Raw genomic sequence first — 18,615 nt, 5'->3', positions numbered from 1 at the left:
ATATGTCCACAGATGCTTGTAACACACCGAAGAGCTCAGCCATGGACGTGGCACCAGGAGATATCTCCTATGGGAACACAGGAGAGAAAACACAAACTCTGAAGGTACATCACCAAAAATGATGAATTCCAACAAGAGGGCACATCTGAACTGACCAAAAGCATGAGAGGAAAGGAGGCCACAAGTAAGTGAAAGAATACGATTTGTCCAGCAGAGCAGTGGTAGCCTTGAACATCATGCTAAATTATGACTCTGGACTGCATCCTTCAGGCAAAAACACAACAAAACAAAACACCAAAAAATCCCTGGATTCTAGGCCTCCCTCTAAGCAAGGTATACCTTCACAAAAAAAAGTGAGTTTTAGAGATTTCTGTTCATAAAGATAGTTTTGGTGGCAGAGTAGAGAGTACACTGAAGATTCAAGAACAGAGATTGAGAGTAAGGAGTCTAGTTTGGAGGTGACCTAGAATGGGGGACAAAGCTTAATTAGAGATGTGACCAGTAACAACATAGTAGATAAAGGAGGAAGATTGGGTCAGACCACGTAGACCAGGATGCAGTGATGTTATTAATCTGAAAAAGGAACACAGCAAATTTAGCAGAACTGGAGTATGACACATGATAAAATACTGAGTAATTGTTTAATATGAGGAGCCTAAGAGGTCTCCAAAAGAACATGCCCAGGAGGTAAATGGAGATAGTGATTTTGCACCTAGAAAACTGAACTGCCTTGGGATGGCTGAGGTCTTAGATACCTCAGACAGTCCAGGTCAAGAGAGTAGAGCAGCAAGAATAAAAGCATTGAGGGTAGCGTCCTGGAGAAGATCTGGAATTTCCCAGAAAACCAAGAGAAGCAGGAGAGAAGAATAAGAAGGAAGAGAACCTGTAGAATGTGGTAGGTTTGGTGCCAAGAATACAGAAGAGTGTCCTCCTGTGCCCAGCCCAACTGAGTCAGAGCTAAGGTGCTCTTGCTTCTCCTGACGGACTTCTTCATCATTGCCTTAGCCCAGTATATTTCAAACTGCGGAGAATGACCTAATACGGTGTTACATTGATTAAGTGGTCCTTCCTTAGCACTTCCTAAGAATGCAAACAGAAAAAACTAGAATAAAAATATCAAAGTTTTATTACACACAGTAAAGAAATATTTTTTAAATAAAGTTTATTTAAAACTTATTTTGAGAGAGAGAGACAGAGAATAAGGGAGGGTCATCAATAAATTCTATATAATTCTGGGCTCACGACTCAGGACTATCTGACTAAAAACAAGCACACAAATCTAGAGATCATGTATGTCTATCAGCAGCCAACCATTCATTCAGTGCCTATGTGTGAGAATGGAGGTTCTCTAGAGAAAAAGCCCAAGACCGTGACATCCTTATGAGGTACAGCATTACTGATGAGGAGAGAAAAGAGTTCCTAGTCATGACCACTCCAGCCCTGGCTTTGAGCAGCTAAGCAGCCAGACAGTTTTCATGCAAATACACGTATTTCCCAAATAAAGCCAGGTGGTCAGAGGCTGGAGTGAACCTCATGCTCAAGAAGTTCAGACAGAACCTGCTCCCGCTAATCTCAGTCACCCCTGACAGAAAAAGAGCAGCACAGCTGGAGAAGGAGACAGTTTCATCATTGGGCTCTGGGGCCAAGGCTGAGTGAAAAGTTCCTGGCTTACCTGTCAGTTTCCCTGGAGTATTTAATTCGTTTCCTTTCTGGAGAGTCAAAGGATTGGAGCTTTTCCCTGCGATCACTTCCTCTTTCTTTAAACCTTCCCTGTTGGTAAGCAGAATAAAAGATCTGAGATTTCCATCTAAGGGGGTGGAGGTAGTGGGGAAGCTTCACTTTATTCCTGATATTCTTTCTAATGTCAAGGGAGTTCAACTGGTAACTCTTGGAATCTCTTGCTACTTCAAATACTCTTCTTGAGAAAGCAGTGGCTTTTCTGATTGGTAAATTTGAGAACAATGAGCTATTGTGCTGGACTCACAGCTGTGTTTTCCTCTTCTGAGGAGGAGGTGCTCTCCAGGGGGCCTTCAAATGAGGATTCCTAACAGTCACATAAGACCTGGCCCTGGCAGTGAAGCCTGTGGCTGTGTAGGTGAGTCTGCCTAATTATGTGATCTAGGCAGCAAGTCCATTTAGCTCTAAATGAAACTACTTCCTCCAACCTAGCCTCAAATAGTAAAAGATGTCATTTCAGCAGCCCTATCCAACACTCATTTGTTAATTTTAAAAGCTGGACAGGAAAGAGAAATGCTATTTATTTGACTTATCTGAAGACCCTAAACTAACACCATTAAAAAAAAAAAAGATGTAATTTATAAACCATGAGCTGCACCCATTTTAATGTAGTTTGAGGAGTTCTGATAAACGTATACACCATCTTTTAGGGCCTCTTCATTTTCTTTCTTCAGCACAGCCTACAAATTCCATACCACAAAGTATAAAGGGTTGGGGTAAGGGAGTAACAGGTCACCAAAGCTTACCTCCTGTTCTCTCCTTTCCAGATAGGCTAGCTCCTGCTCAGACTGTTTTATCTTCCGATGGATTTCCAGGTTTTGCTGAGAAGAGAAAAAGTTCTAGGAGTACAGGTCTAGAAAAAGTGGACCTAGAAAGTGCTTCTAGGCCCTTCCTAATAGCTGTTTTAGGACTGTGGCTCCTTTCACTGCCCAACTTTCCTGAGTGATCACTGTAACCTGTAAGCAACAATTCTTAGCTAGACTGGCTTTAGGCTCACAAATGAGAACCCCTAGTTCAAATGCTGGCTTGTCACACAGGTTAGTTTTGCAGTGTAGCATGAGAGACCTTATTCTACTACTCTCTAAAACATAGAAAACACAAATCTGGGTTATAAGGTAAAAATTATGAAAGAGGGGAATCTGAGCACACCAGTAAAGAAAATGAAATACCCACAATGCTCTGCCTACCGCCATCCACAGAGCCCCCAACATTCTCAGACACTATTCACTTTTTCAACCCCCCAGAGAAACATGAAAAGGAGAAACCAAGGTCCTAAAAGAACAAACAGACTGCTCTGAGAGTCCTGTATTGCTTGAGGGTTCTACACTTCTCAAGCGTGGCTCTATTACACAATACCCTCAGGCATATATAAGAAACTTGAGATGTCCAGAGCAGCTCTTGTATGGACAGGGGATTCTTTGCACTGGATCACTGCAAGGAAAGGAAAAAGTACTACGGTCCACTTTCTATGGTCCCAGGGTCAGTTCACCAGACTTCTGGCTCCTCTTTCCTGACAATAGCCATTTAATAGCATTTTCATCAGAGAGCTTAAATTTATTTTTATTTAAAAAAAATTGTATTTATCCTTTTATTTTTTAAAAATTATGTCCAATGTGGGGCTTGAACTCATGACCCCAAGATCAAGAGTCACATGATCTACTAACTGAGCCAGCCAGGCAACCCCAGAGAGCTGAAATTTAAATGTGTCATTCTCATAAGTCAGAATTCTAGAAGGTCAAAGGGACTTGGGAAGTAATCTGTTGCAGGGAGTGTCAGGAGCTTCTCAACCCCTAGAAACTTTGCAGAGCCTCCACAGAGGCAGCTGGGAAAAGAGGTGTGCCTATTACCAAAAGCAGAGCTTCTTAACTTTTAGCTCCATAAGACTGTGTTTTATACTGAGGCAAAGTCTAAATCCAATCTCCTCACTAGCTCTAGCAACATCTGCTAGAGAAGGAGTGTGAAATAAATCACCCTATACCAAGAACACGAGTCTGTCTATGGGCTTTGTCCAGAATTTGGCTCCTTGGTCAGTATATCTAAATGGAAAGACTGCAGGGGAGGGCTGGTGTAGGTCAGTTTAACACCCCACAATAGACGTTGTGCCACTGCTTATAGCAATGCCTCACCACATGAAGAGATGGCAAAATGTACCTAGCTTTGGGGAAAACTGCACAGTATCAGAGCTAGACAGAACCAGGTGAAAGCACCAAGTATCACAGAAGAGGCTTATCTGAGGTCCAACTGTTAGCATAATTGAAGAGCTATGATGAGAAACTCAGCCAGTTAAGTTTCCTACTCTACGACCCCCTTTCCTCCTGTCTTCAGTGCAGCCTCCATGTTTGGTGCCCCAGTCCCAGCCATGCTGCTTGCCTTGGGTCTACACAGTGAGGCTTTGGAAGGTGAGCACAGCCTTAATGCAGAGCAACTCATAACAAAAGCTGGAGGAACAATTCATTTTGATATTGGACTGTGATGCTCATTGATAGTGAGGGTCCAAAGTCTGAAAGGTCAGAGCCCCTTCCCTATACCTTGTGCAGATCTGAGAGCTGCTGGTGTTTGATCAGGACTTCTTTGTTGGGAAACTGCCTTCTGCAGAGCAGACAAGCCAGTTTATTCCAGTCAGTCAGTTTGTCTTCTTCGTTCTCCTTCTTGGTCAGCTCCTCCCTTTGTGGGGTCTGTGCTGTGCGGGGCTGTGGAGGAGGGGTCTGCTCCTCCTCCTCTTCCTCCTCGTAGTCACTGTCTCCTCCATATTCACCCAGGAGGCCTATGAGTGGGTTTATCACCTTAGGCTGGAAAGAGAAGGCCAGAGATTAACACTAACCTAAATCTATATCGTGGGGCCTGTTCTCTGGATATTCCAATATGAGTATATCTCATTTCTTCTCTTTTAATTTGAATAATGAACAATGGGCTCAAAATAGGCCCACTGACCACACTGGTCCTTTCCCATATGGAAGGCAACATGGTTTAAGCTTGACTTTTCTCCTTGATCACTGAGATAAAACCAGAAAGCTTCCCTTAGAAGTGACTGTAACAACAGAACAGTGAAGGGAAAGAGGAACTGACACAGACATGGCAGTTATGAGTTACAAAGAGGAAGAGACAACAACCCCCAAGCCACTGTAATCCATGAGTAAAAGGAAAGAAACTTTATTAAGGCTCTAGTAACCCCTATAGCAAAAAGGATTTAGGAGGAGAATTAAAAAAGCAATGAAGGATAAGTTCTCATGTAGACAGATACAGCTCCTGAGTGAGCCAAAGGCATGGATTGAACTGATGCTACAATGAATTATACTAGTACTATGGTGCAGACAAAGAATATTTACCAGTAGTTTATAGGAGCTGTGAAATAATGATGCACGGTCATTGGCCTATGATCAATCAAAATAAAAATAAGGCATGGCCACCACTGTTGTATATTTATACTTAACCTCCTGCGATTGGAGAAGACCATCATTTTAATCATCTAAAAAAAATGGGTACCAATTTTAGCACTGTTCACTCTGGCCAGGCAGGCAAACTGTCAAAATGACTATGCATGCACTCCACATCTGCAATTCTTATCTGGCACCAAAAAGGCAGGAAAAAATGGAGCCAGGAAAATGGATGTCCTGGGTCATTTAGAAAAGAAGGATTAACAAGACCAAGATTGGGGTGCCTGGGTGGCTCAGTCAGTTGAGCGTCTGACTTCGGCTCAGGTCATGATCTCTCAGTTCGTGGGTTCGAGCCCCGCGTCAGGCTCTGTGCTGACAGCTGGCTCAGAGCCTGGAGCCTGTTTCAGATTCTGTGTCTCCCTCTTTCTCTCTGACCCTCCCCTGCTCACGTTGTCTCTCTCTGTCTCTCTCTCAGAAATAAATAAAAACATTAAAAACAAAACAAAACAAAACACAAGACCAAGATTATAACTTGAAAAGGGCCAGACACTCCCCTGTCTGGTGGGAATGGCACAGGGTACAAAGAAAGAGGACAAACAAATGCCTCTGATTCTTCAATTATATCCCTATTAGCAGATAGGAACATTTATCCCAGGCTCATATTCAAGAAAAGTCCTTGTTTGTGAGAGAGAGAGAACAAAAGGACCAGCACCAAAGTGAGGTATCAGCCTTTAAACTTCCTTTCCCATTTGGAACCAGCCCCAGCCTCAGCCCAGGGCCTTGGCTTAGCCTTACCGGTGGAGGGCTCTCTTCTTTCTTCACAGTGGGAGGCAGGGGCTTCTTAAAGACGTCCTCTGCGGGGGCTGTCCCCTCACTGGCATTTTCCTGAAACTGATCAAATCCATGATAATTCTTACATAATATTCATAAAAGCTGGGTTAAGAGTTAATCCTGTTGAAATTAGTCAGATTTTCCAAACTTCCTAATATGTAATGTTGCTATAATGCTTTCAAAATTTAAAAAAAAAAAAAAAAAANTTTTAAAATTTAAAAAAAAAAAAAAAAAAAAAAAAAGCCTTTAAAAACATAACATTCAGTGTATATTGAGTGGTCACTATATGTCAGGCACCAGATGAGGCACTTATATGCATTATCATCCTCAGCCTTTACTACAACCCTCCCAGAGAGGCATTTACATCCTTATTTTACAAATGGTTGGGAATATGGTTAGAAAGACTAAGTGGCAAAAGCAGTCTAGGTTCTCAGAAACACACACATACTTTCTCTCTCTGTATCCCTAGATAAACAACCAGCAGTATTAGAAGGGGAAAAAAAGACGAGTTATGAATTGGGCCACAAGCAAATTCATCCATTTTCACTAATGCATAATTGGTGCCAGGGCAAATCAATATAATTTTTTGAAAACTAATGTGGCTCTATGTTAGGAGACACAAAAATGTTCAACACCTTCTATTTTGAAAATTTATCCTAAGGAAGTAATTTAGAAGGAGAAATAAAATACTAATTAAATGAATACAACATTACATATTACATACTGCATATTACAACAGAATAAGACTAGAAAGAAGAGACAATTATCGCAGGAATGATGAAGAAAATGAAGGTATAGTTTTACTGTGAGGTTTTTTTTTTTAACATATAGGCATTAAAATAATTGAGTGTTATAGAGCCAAGGAAAAGCTACTTATGATCAAATATTAACTAAGCAGAAAACACAGAATGGCAGGAGGCCCCTGCCACAATTACACCCACAGAAAAGTGTACAGAATCAAGCACTGAAGAGGGGGAACAGGAGAGTGAAACTGTGCAGTGCCCAGGCGTTAGGATTTGAACTCAGCGACTTTGTTCTACTAGCCATGTTTTTGACAATTGTGAAAGTATTTAAGAGTTACCACTGCCTGTAAGAGGCAACCGGATTACCAGGCTTTTTGGTCACTTGCCTCCTCAACTCCAGATCTCCTCTAGGACTTTATTCCTTTATTTGAATCTGTAATTATCTGGTAAAGAGCGGATTCACAAACCCTCTTACCCTTGTCACTCCTCGGTCTTTTTTCTCCTTGCCATCTCTTTTAGATGCCTCCTTCTTGCTGGCTGACCTTCCTTGAATGGTGGATTTCTTTTCCTTGATCTCTTCCTCTTCAGGTGACCCAGGGTCCTGGGGCACATAGACTTCTTGCTGCAGTATGATTAGAAACTATTAAGTCTACAGTCTCACTTTCCCAGTTAATTCTAGGTCTAAGGAGCAAGTTTCCTTCTATGGGAAAGAAGAGCTCTCTTCCTCACAAGCCTAAGAAGAGACCATATCAAACAATCTAGAAAGTCTCTCCAGGGCCAGGATACATCCAGATCACTCACTGTCCATTTTTCCAAGAGCAGCACTGTTCTTATTATAATGTCACAAAGCACTGATTTCCCATATAGGCAGCAGTTAACAGAAAGGTCACCATCTTTAAATCCTGAATGAACACAACTCAATAAGTACAACATGATATAACATGTGGACTTTAAAAGACACCCCCACCTAGGCATGAGGTACACACAATATAACAGAGCAGCTGCCAGGAATGGAGAAATATTGAAATTTCTCTAAATTTCAATGTTACCACTTTTCATGTAATGAGCAACCAGAAAATCCAGGGAATAAAATCTTCAAAGTAACAAATTACAGGTACTTTTCTCAAAAGAATCATTGATAAAGTAAACAAAGCAAAAACCCACCTGAGTGTTGGGGTCATAATAAGTCCCTGCCAAAGGGTCATAATAGTAGCCAGTAGCAGAATCATATATGTAGCAGTCAGATGATGCTAGTGGGAACCAAACCAGAGCCAATGTTAGTCCCTGTCCAGTGAAGCCCTTGTTGGGAACTTACCAAGAACAACCTAAGAATCAGGTTGGCCAACCCAAACAGGTGCAGAACCCACAGATGGCACTCTCTCTGAAGGAGCACCCCCAGTCAACAGTATCTCTTGCTAACTTTGTGACTACAAATTAATGAGTAGTCAAGACAAAAAGACAAAAAGAAATAAAACCAGTCACTTACACTGTTGTCCTTGTCGATTTGTATCTGAAGACCAGTCTGAATTTCTGCCTCCTCCTCTCCTATCTCGGAAATACTTTTTACCCTATCACAGAAAGGCTAGTTAAAATTATGGAGCTTCTGATAGCTCTTAACCTTAACAGTTATCTACTGGAGAGAAATCAAGATCACTCTTTCAGTAACTTGAGGATTTTGACAGAGTACTCCCCAACTGCTGAAGCCTACCTGATAGTAGTGCATGTGGTCAGAATGGTCCCCAGAATCGTTTCTGCAACAAATAATACAATAGGTCTTGAGTCTGCTACAAAAAAACCCCAAGGACTGCCTATAGATTTGCCAAGAAACTTTCTTTCCCCCATTTTGTAGGGAAAGCTACCAACCCAGACAGCAAGCGGGTCTGGCAGTACAGAGACTCTTACAAAGCTGCTACTGAAGCAAAACAGCAAAGGAACTGAGGGTGCTAGTGCAAGATCTGCTCCATCCCTGTAAGCCTGCCTCTCTGATGCAGCCATTTCCCAGTTGCCACTCCTGGGGCAATATAAATATAGGAGGAAAGAGGAATTAGATTTCCTAGTACTGTCGGGGTATATGAACAGAGTCAGGGGAGTGGGGAGTCAGAACATCATTTTCTTAGGATTCCAAGGGGCAAGGATATATAGAGATTTCTCTGCACATCCAAGACTATATCATCATTTGGGACCCAAAGATACCAGGCAGTAAAGAGGGAAAGAACTAAAGTATCTAGTAGTGCTTTTTAAGGGGGGAAAATCTAGAGTCAGAATAAGGCAAGCTTCAGAAGAAGAAAACATGCACACATATCTGAAGCAACTCACATCGGAAGACTCCATGTCTTACTATGTCCACCGTTTATCAGTTTCCTCCCAAAAACTTGTGTAGGGGAACCACAAAGGAGCCTGACTCCTCTGCCTTACCTTCGTTTTCCAGTGGCTAAGTTTACAGCTACCATCTTCCCATCAATACTAAATGGTGGATCAAGGTTCTGTAAGATCTTCACTACACGAAGAGCTTCCTGGAAAACCAAAGATACATTTCAGCACAAAGAGAAAGAAAAGGCCATGTCCTCTGAAAGAGAACTGAACATGGATTTTCCTTCTCAAAAGAAAAAATTATTGAACATTATGTTCTGGTCATAACTGTAGCAGTAAGAGCACACTGGCAAACACAGGCAACTCTTGATGAAGTGTTGATCAGAATAGTGTAGACATCAGTTTCTGGTATTGGTATCAGAAATTCAAATTCTCTTCTTTTAGGCTACAATTGTCATTACAGCAGATCCAGTTTACAAAGTCCCTTATGATTTATGAGCATGAAATCTAAGAAATATCAATGATTTTTATTACTACCTTCACATTATTATGTAGAAAAGGGCCCCACAACTAAAAATTCAAGCCAAGCAAACTTTTGAGGAAAAAGGAGGAAATGTCCTATTACCATCAAATATAAAACCATCTATGGCTAAGAAAAAAATTTTAGAAATTAAAAAATTCACGAACTCTTGAAAAGTTAGGTACACAGATTCCTCACAAGTAATTATGTTCTTATGTTTATCTATCTATCTATCTATCTATCTATCTATCTATCTATCTATCTATCGAGAGCATGCCAGCGAGTGGACATGAGGGTAGAGGGGCAGAGAGACAGAGAACCCAGAACAAGCTTTGTGCTGACACAGGGCTTGAACTCACGATCTGCGAGATCATAACCTGAACCAAAATCAAGAGTCAGACGCTTAACTGACTGAGCCATCCAGGTGCCCCAGTTCTCATGTTATTTTAACTGGACATTGTAACGCCATAAGACAAAGCCAGATTTGGAAAAACACTCAAGGGTTCTAACTTTAAAGGATAGTGACTTCATCTGAATGAGGATTAAACCCAAACGAAAGAACAAGAGGGATTGTGATACTAGATAGCACACGAGAATTCCAACAATAAGGAAGCCCCTCAAACCTTAAGGATTCTAGAGCCAGCTGTCCCTTGGCTATCCCAAAACAGAGAAACTTACCGCATGGGAGTCAAGGTCAATAAAACCGTAAGTGTGGCCCATGGGGCCAGTTCTGTTCTTGATGATACGGACATTGGCAGTAGTAAGGCGGACGTAGGGCTCTAGCACTTCCACTATGACCTCAGGTGGAGTAGAACGATAGATGCGCTTTAGCATGATTGCTGAACAAACCACGCACAAATGGGAAAGGAACAAAGAAAGCGTGAGAGGTTAATTTTCAAAGCCCTCAGAGCCTGAGTGTCTTATTTATTTGTTCATTCCTTCCTTCCTTCATTCATTTATATTTTTGAACAGCAGGCAAAAGTTTATTAGAGCATACAATAAGAAAGGATGAATAGTAGGAAAGCTCTCAGAGAGGGGACATTAGAAAGTGAATGCCCCTCTGATTATCTTTTTAAAAAAATAAATGCTTATTTCATTTCATTTTTTGAAAGAGAGAGAGAGCACGAGCAGAGGAGGGACAGACAGACAGATACACACACTGATCTGAAGCAGGCTCCAGGCTCTGAGCTGTCAGCACAGAGCCCAATGCAGGGCTCAAACCCATGAACCTGACCATGACTTGAGCCAAAGTTGCATGCTTTACCAACTAAGCCATCCAGGTGCCCCTAAAAAATGTTTATTTTTGAGAGAGAGAGAGAGGGAGAGACAGAGAGCGAGCGAGCACACATGTCACGTGTGTACATACACGTGTGAGCAGAGGAGGGGCAGAGAGAAAGGGTGACAGAGGATTTGAAGTAGACTCTATGCTGACAACAGAAAGCCTGATGCGAGGCTCTGACTCCTGAACTGTGAAATCATGACCTGAGTTGAGGTCGGGGAAGCTTAATTGACTGAGCCACCCAGGTGCCCTTTATTGTTCTGTTGTTTTTTTTTTTAACTACAGATGCCATTCTGCTCTAGCAAGGCTGATTCTATAAAACAACACTGGTCATATACTTCAAACATTTTTTCACCAATATTCAGAAATCTAAAATGATGCCTTGCCGCATTTGAATGGCAACTTGCTATTTGGAGGATATAGATTACTTTGACTGGCATGGCAAGGCCTATAGAAAGCAAGAGCCTCTATCCTAAGGTTGAGCAGTTTTAATAGGGTGTAAAAGAGAGCTGGTCCCTAGCCACACAACAGACCATCTATATTCCAACTGAGGTGGTCAAAATCTAGTACACCTCCTGACAAACCACTTACTTTTGCTCTCCCCATCCTGGCGTGTCTCCCCAGACCATGGCTCCTTCTCTCGGTCTCTTCGAAAGGTAAGCCCTTCCCTTCGAGAAGGAGGTAGGTATCTTTCTGTTTCTCTCTTTTGATGTCCCAAGCGTGGTTCTTGTCCTTCTTCCCGCTTTTTAGATTCAGATTCCTTATCAGCTGACCTTGGAGACTGGCTGGGTTGTTTTTCTGATGGTGCTGGTATGGATGTTTTCTGAGGCTGAGGATAGGTTATTAATTCTTGCTTGGCCTCTGTCACTAGAGGAACAGAAAGAGAAAGAGAATCTCCAGCAGGTTTCATCCAAAAAATACTACTGCCAGTATTCCACCTTACCTGCATTGGAATGCTTTTAATGGTCTCAGAAATATCTACAAAAAAGTCCTCTAACAGATTTTAAGCAAGGCTAATGAGTCAGCACATGAAATACTTCAAAGAAACCACTCAAGTATTGAAAAAATTTCACCTTACGAGTTCTCTATTACTTTCCAAACATTTAAATATAAGAAATCCTTCATGAGACTCCAGGCCTGAATATAAAACCAATGATAAGAATAGATTTGGCAACAAAATCACCAAAGATATGACCATTGCCAGAAGTTTGGTAGAAACAGACTTCCTGTTTATGTCTAGGAGCCTTGCTTCTTCCAGTGTTATGATACTATGACAGCTGCTTCAAATTCTCTACAACCATGGGCGGGCGGGCTCCCTCTTCTCTAGGGAAGTTAACAGAACTACATGAGTATGGCTCATTCACATGCAAATAATTATAATGAGCAAATGTCCTTCAAAATATAACTGATTCACTTCAAATCTCTTTCTATAGCAGGACAATTAGTCCAACTAATTAGGAGCATAGTTTTGCAGTTAATTCATTCTTGGAGAGTTCACAGGAAGCCATGTGGCTCAAAAAAAAAAGACATTCTATAGGAGCAATGTAGAATTTACTTAATAGCAGTGATAGGCAACTAGTGAATACCTGCTTTACACGTTTCCAGGTTAAAGTCGTCTCAGCCCTCTCGGTGGTATGGTACCCAAGGATTTTTATAAACCATCCATTCATTTGTTAGAATACATGGAGAAAGAAGTCTTTCTTGAGGGAGAAAACACAATTTTGCCTAATCTGAAGTAATACAAGTTAAAAATCTCACTTATTTACTCACCTTCTCACAGGTTGGTTTAGTCTCTACAGCATGTAGGGCCTTCCTTAAAGATTTTCAGAACACTTGCTTCACAGTCCTCACTAGAGAGTAGAATCTCCACTACAGCCCAAAATCCCAGCTAAGAAACTCTTTGAAGGCATACTAAGTTCTACACTTGGAACAAATATGTCCTTCAGGCTATCAGGATCCGTACACTGAACTGTATTTTATGGCTGTGCCCTAGCTCTCCTGAAGGGGTAATATCAGAAACAGGCATATAACAGTCACTGCTATAGGACTGTTGTTACAGATGCCTTTGAAAGACTCTTGAAAGTTGTCTTCCTAAAGGCTCTCAGCTCTCTGGAGAAATGTAAAGTTCAGGGGCTGAGAAGCTATTAGGTTTATCCTTCTATGAAAACCATATATACTCTCAATCCTATTTTCTCTTGTTCATATTTTTACTGTTATCTTAACAAATATTTTTCCGTTAAAGATCCTGAAATGTTTAGATAGAGTGTAAATAAGAACACCATTTCAATAAAAATGATCCCCAATAACTTCAAAGCAGTGGGGGTGAGGGTCACATGGACTAAAGCCACGTGGACTCTTTCTCGACATCCTTAACTGTATTCTAAATAGCATTACTACTGATCTCTGGTCAGCTGCTCACTTAGCCTCCTCAGTGTGAGGACCCTGCAAACCAAGCACTTTTCCCTAGTGGAACTCTGAGATCCAGTATCATTCACTAACAGTTCACATGAAGTCGGAGATCACAATGCACTCTGAAGAGCTTCACAGATCAACTTGTATTTAAGGATGACCACTCTTTCAAAACCTGAAATTTGTTTTGCTCAGTACACAAAATAGAAGCCACCACCACCACCACCTCTGCCACAACTCACCTTCCCTTGGGCACTTGCAGAGTGAACATGAAGATCGGTACCCAGCTACGCTGGCCTTACACTGCATGGGAAAGGGAAAGACTTCAATTTGACCAAAGGCATTTTAAAAAATCTTACGTATATTGAACACAACAGTAACCTGCCAAACATGAAAGAAACAAACCATATCCCAGATCACCATAAAACCTAACAAGTCTGATACTACCAGAGTGGGCAGACAGAATGTGGTGAGCTGCTGTTCGAGAGCAGCCTTCTAACAGAGCACCTAGCTCTGGAGCAAAAGCCCCAAATGCTTTTCCCAGAACAAAGACTTCTACAGGAAATAAATTTAACTAAGAAAACTGGACTGTTAGGGGCGCCTGAGTGGCTTAGTTGGTTAAGCGTCCAACTCTTGGTTTCGGCTCAGGTCCTGATCTCACACAGTTTGTGAGTTCGAGCACTGCACTGGGCTCTGCGCTGACAGCACAGAGCCTGTTTGGGATTTCTCTATCCCTCTCTCTGCCCCTCCTCGGTTTGCTGTCTCTCTCTCAAAAAATAAGTAAACATAAAAAAAGAAAAGAGAAGAAAAAAAAAAGAAAACTAGACTATTAAATGGTTTATAGGATGGATACTACTGCCCCAAAACCATTGCCACTCACAGTGTGCATCCAACATTTCATCCTAAACTGCTTATGGCAGCCCCAACCAGGCTTGGCTGGAACTGAGAATTCATTTATCAATTCCCCCTTAGTCAAACACTGATTTAAAAAAGGGGCAACAAAAGAGGAGGAAGATACTGAAGTAGTGCCTCTGGCAGCTATTCTGAGGTTGTTGAAAAGGAACATTCATTAGCCGGAAAAGGGAAAAGACCCTTTGTAATGTGAATGTAGTTCTTCTTGTTTGAACCTATGAATAAAAAGGCAAGCACATGCCCAACCCAAAGACCCTGAACTTTTGCCAATGAGCTTCCACCAAGGAGTATGAGGACAGAGAACTGACTGGCAGGCAACCAAAGACCAGGAACACTAAAGAAAAGGCTGTTATTTGAGCAGGGCCTTGTAGGGCTAGTAAGCGAATGCCAGATGGTGGAGAGAACAATAATCAGAGAAGCAGAAGCTAATGAGTAAACAGCACACACCAGGAATCAGGCCTGTTTCACACATCGTTACTTAAATGATTCGGACAACTATTATCTCATTTTGTAGAAGATGAAACTGAGGCCTGGAGAGGGTAAGTGACTTGAGTAAAGTCATTATAATCAATTATTTTGTTGTTCCCTTCTCTGTGAGCGCCACAGTCCCTGTCCACTCTCAGGTGACTATGATACCTCCCTGCGGCCTGAGTACACTCCCCTCTCCCTTCTCTATTGTCAGCTTTGGCCAACAGTGTGAGTGGGCCTGGCAGAAGCTCTAAGAGCCATCACTTTGTGAGAATGAGCCTCTCATCCTCTCCCTCAGCTAGGGGAAGAGTAGTGCTACATTGGGACTGTTCCATACACCTGAGTTCCAGAATGAGGCTGTGGAGCAGAACAGAAATAATAACCCATAGCTCCAAATATGTAATTTAAATTAACAATATGCATATCAATTTAAGTCACTGGTATTTGGAGGCTGCTTGTTATTACAGAAGAGTTGTAAGTGGTAGGTCAGGAACCTAACCTTGGTTGTTTTTTTGTCCCCCCACTCCCACACCCACCGCCTTGGTTGTTTTCAAGTAGCATAACCTTCACCTGTTTCAAATGTCCAGTAATTTCAAGTATATGAGGGAGTGCAACGATCACTACAATCTAACTTTAGAAAATCTTCATTGCCTCCATTCTCACCAGTCCCATGAAATGGGACTATAAGGTCTTTTGTGTCTGGCATAGTGTTTTCAAAGTTCATCCATGTTGTAACATGTTTCAGTATTTCGTTCCTTTTAATTGCGAAATAGCATTCCACGGTATGGCTGTACCATGTTGTCTATCCATTCATCAGTTATGGACATTTAGTTGTTTCCACTTCTGGGCCATTATAAATCATACTGCTATAAATATTGTTTTTATTATTTATTTTATTATTATTTTTTAGTGTTTTATTTATTTCTTAGAGAGAGAGAGAGATAGCGTGAGCAGGGGCGGGTCAGAGAGAGAGGGAGATATAGAATCCGAAACAGGCTCCAGGCTCTGAGCTGGCTGTCAGCACAGAGCCCGACGCGGGGCTCGAAACCACGAATTGTGAGATCATGACCAGAGCCGAAGTTGGACGCTTAACCGACTGAGCCACCCAGGCGCCCCTATCACAATTAATTTTTGTGCAAAAATCACTATAAGAAAGTGAAAGTCAGGAGGCGTCTGGGTGGCTCAATCAGTTGAGCATCCAACTCATGATTTTAGCTCAGATCGTGATCCCAGGACCCTCATGATCAAGCCATGTCATCTGGCTCTGTGCTGAGTGTGGAGCCTGCTTAAGATTCTCTCTCTCCCTCTGACCCTTTCCCCTGCCTGTGCTCATTTGTGCTCTGTCTCATAAATAAACAACTAAAGGGGCTCCTGGGTGGCGTAGTCGGTTAAGCGTCCGACTTTCGCTTAGGTCATGATCTCGCGGTTCGTGGATTCGAGCCCCGCATCGGGCTCTGTGCTGACTGCCGGCTCAGAGCCTGGAGCCTGTTTCAATCTGTGACTCCCTCTCTCTCTGACCCTCCCCTGCTCACGCTGTCTCTCTCTCTCTCTCCTAGAAATAAATAAAACATTAAAAAAATTAAAAAAAAAAACAAACAAATAAAAATAAATAAAATAGAAAGTTAAGGACAATACAAAGGATAGGAGAACATATTTGCAAATCATATATCCGATAAGGGATTTACATCCAAAATGTATAAAGAACTCTTACAACTTAATAACAAAGACAACTCAGTTAAATATGGGCAAAGGACTTGAATAAATATTTCTCCAAAGAAGATACATAAGTGGCAATAAGCACATAAAAAAGATACTCAACATCATTAGTGACTACGGAAAAGCAAATTAAAATAACGGGATACTATTTCACACCCATTAGGATGGCTATTATCAAATAAGGGCTGGGGTGCCTGGCAGGCTCAGTTGGCAGAGTGCCTGACTCTTGATCTTGGGGTTGTGAGTTACAGCCCTACTTTGGCTGTAGAAATTACTTAAAAATAATTTTTTTTAAAAAGGGGGTTAAAAATTACAAATGTTGGCAAGGATGTACAGAAATTGGAATTCTCATTTATTGACGGTGGGCATGTAAAATGGTGCAGATGCTATCTATAGAAAACAGTTTGGTGATTCCTCAAAGAGTTTAAACATAAAAGTACCATATGATCTGACAATTCCTGGGTATATACCCAAAGAACTGAAAATGTGTGTTCAAGCAAAAACCTGTACATGAATTAACATTCACAGCAGTCTTATTCATAACAGACAAGATGTGGAAACAACCCATAAATTGATGAATGAACAAACAAAATGTGGTAGTCAGATAATATTATTCAGCCTAGAAATGAATGAGGTGCTGATACATCACAACATGGATAAACCTTGACAATATGCTGAGTGAATGAAAGCAGATACAAAAGACCACATATTATATGATTCCACTTGGATGAAATATCTAGAATAGGCAAATTCACAGAGCTAGAAAGTTAATTAGTGGTTTACTAGGAAGTGAGGGAAAAGAGAATGAGGAGTGACTATTTAATAGATAAAGGGTTTCTTTTTGAGGTGATGAAAAAGTTCTAGAACTACATAGTGTTGACAGTTGTACAGCATTGGGAATGTACTTAATGCCACCGAATTATACGTTTTAAAATGGTTAAAATGATAAATTTAATGTTATCTGTTAAGTTAAATGTTTTCAGAAAATGACACCATAAGGCAATATATCATGAAATATGATACTTTGGTTAATGACAACCACAGCTATCCAAATTATTTTTCACTGAGATTAACAAATTGTCAAGCTAAAGTTTTTACTGAATTTTATCAAGTTCTATAATGAACTTTTAATGAATCATGGTTCATGAACTTTATAATTTTTTAAAAAGTTTATTTATTTAGAGAGAGAGAGAGAGAGAGCGAGTGCATGCGTGTGTATGTAAGCAGGAGAGAGAATCCCAAGAAGGCTCTACACTGTTAGCATAGAGCCCAAAGCAAGGCTTGAACCCACGAACCGTAAGATTGTGATCTGAGCCAAAATCAAGAGTTGGCTGCTTGACTGACTGAGCCACCCAGAAACCCTGAAACTATAAATTTTTCATAATTATTTTTGAAACTAAGTAGGAATGAAAAATGACAAATTTTATTTTCATGTTCATTTATAATCTGGTTAGACTCCTCTAAGAATATAGCCTAAAATCTTTAAATGTGCTATTCAAGAAGAATATTAGAATTTAACAGAGGAAAGATGCCACAGTACCTAAATTTCTATATCCTTGGAAACCCTTTAATATCCAAAAAAAAGTATACCTCCCACAGAACCAGCCTTTCCAAATACTAATTATCCTGTAACCACCCCCAGGAAGGGTAACCAAGGAGAGGCTGTAAGTCTAGGCACTGCTTTCAGTTCATCATCAATAGAAAAACATGGCATATGTCCCTTGAGAATGTGTCTCCAACAGGCCAATAAGAACCCTCTATGGCCACAGAGAGCAGCTGGGACGTAGGAATGATGGCTGACCTTGCTCTGACCCTCAGTTCATCTGAACTAAGGAAGAAGAGCTCAGTCCTCAGCAATGCATACTACCAGGTAGCATTCTAGAGACATGGAGAAGCTATGATGCTGGATCCTTACTTCTAAGGAACAGAATTCCAGGCACTTACCCGTTTGCAGTACCAAAAATCCGGGCCTGATATATACTCAAGGATGACTTCTTTGTCATGGATCATTAGAGTTCCCTGTGAAGACAAAGACAGAAGCCATCAACGTCAACCCTCAGAGAAACCAAGAGACAGGAAGGCACAGCCATGCCTTTCCAGTCCCCAAGCCGAAACATTTTACAAAGAGTGACCTATTCATCGACAAAAGGAAATGGCTGTTTTAAGCCATAGACTTGGGGCAGTGTGGCACAGCAAGCTTAAGCTTAGGGAAAGGGTGTGGCAGAAGGTGAGATCAGTCTTCAGCCTTGGCTCCTGTGGGTCAGGGTGCTGTCCTTGGGCAGGTAAGGCCCAGTCTACTTCTCCAGAGGTCATGTA

The 18,615-nt window shown here is 41.4% G+C and overlaps 1 protein-coding gene across 6 annotated transcripts in view; it reads right to left on the bottom strand.

Moving 5' to 3' along the window:
* RBM6 (RNA binding motif protein 6) overlaps positions 1–18,615 on the bottom strand; it is a 93,609-nt gene that overhangs the window by 1,207 nt on the left and 73,787 nt on the right. For all 6 annotated transcript variants that reach the window (XM_077777379.1, XM_077777384.1, XM_077777380.1 and 3 more), the window contains 13 exons: positions 18,244–18,318; positions 13,446–13,506; positions 11,386–11,661; positions 10,194–10,354; positions 9,101–9,198; positions 8,394–8,436; positions 8,172–8,253; positions 7,850–7,935; positions 7,161–7,307; positions 5,907–6,002; positions 4,266–4,526; positions 2,484–2,558; positions 1,673–1,770 (listed from right to left, as the gene is read on the bottom strand). In XM_077777379.1, the coding sequence (XP_077633505.1) occupies positions 1,673–1,770; positions 2,484–2,558; positions 4,266–4,526; positions 5,907–6,002; positions 7,161–7,307; positions 7,850–7,935; positions 8,172–8,253; positions 8,394–8,436; positions 9,101–9,198; positions 10,194–10,354; positions 11,386–11,661; positions 13,446–13,506; positions 18,244–18,318 (1,559 nt within the window). The remainder of the gene's footprint in view (positions 1–1,672; positions 1,771–2,483; positions 2,559–4,265; positions 4,527–5,906; positions 6,003–7,160; positions 7,308–7,849; positions 7,936–8,171; positions 8,254–8,393; positions 8,437–9,100; positions 9,199–10,193; positions 10,355–11,385; positions 11,662–13,445; positions 13,507–18,243; positions 18,319–18,615) is intronic.

Source organism: Crocuta crocuta, unplaced genomic scaffold (assembly GCF_008692635.1).
Source record: "Crocuta crocuta isolate KB4526 unplaced genomic scaffold, BGI_CrCroc_1.0 scaffold77, whole genome shotgun sequence".
NCBI classification, from domain to species: Eukaryota; Metazoa; Chordata; class Mammalia; order Carnivora; family Hyaenidae; genus Crocuta; species Crocuta crocuta.
The sequence above is the reverse complement of the archived record's forward strand: the minus strand, read 5'-3'. Positions and strand labels throughout refer to the sequence as shown.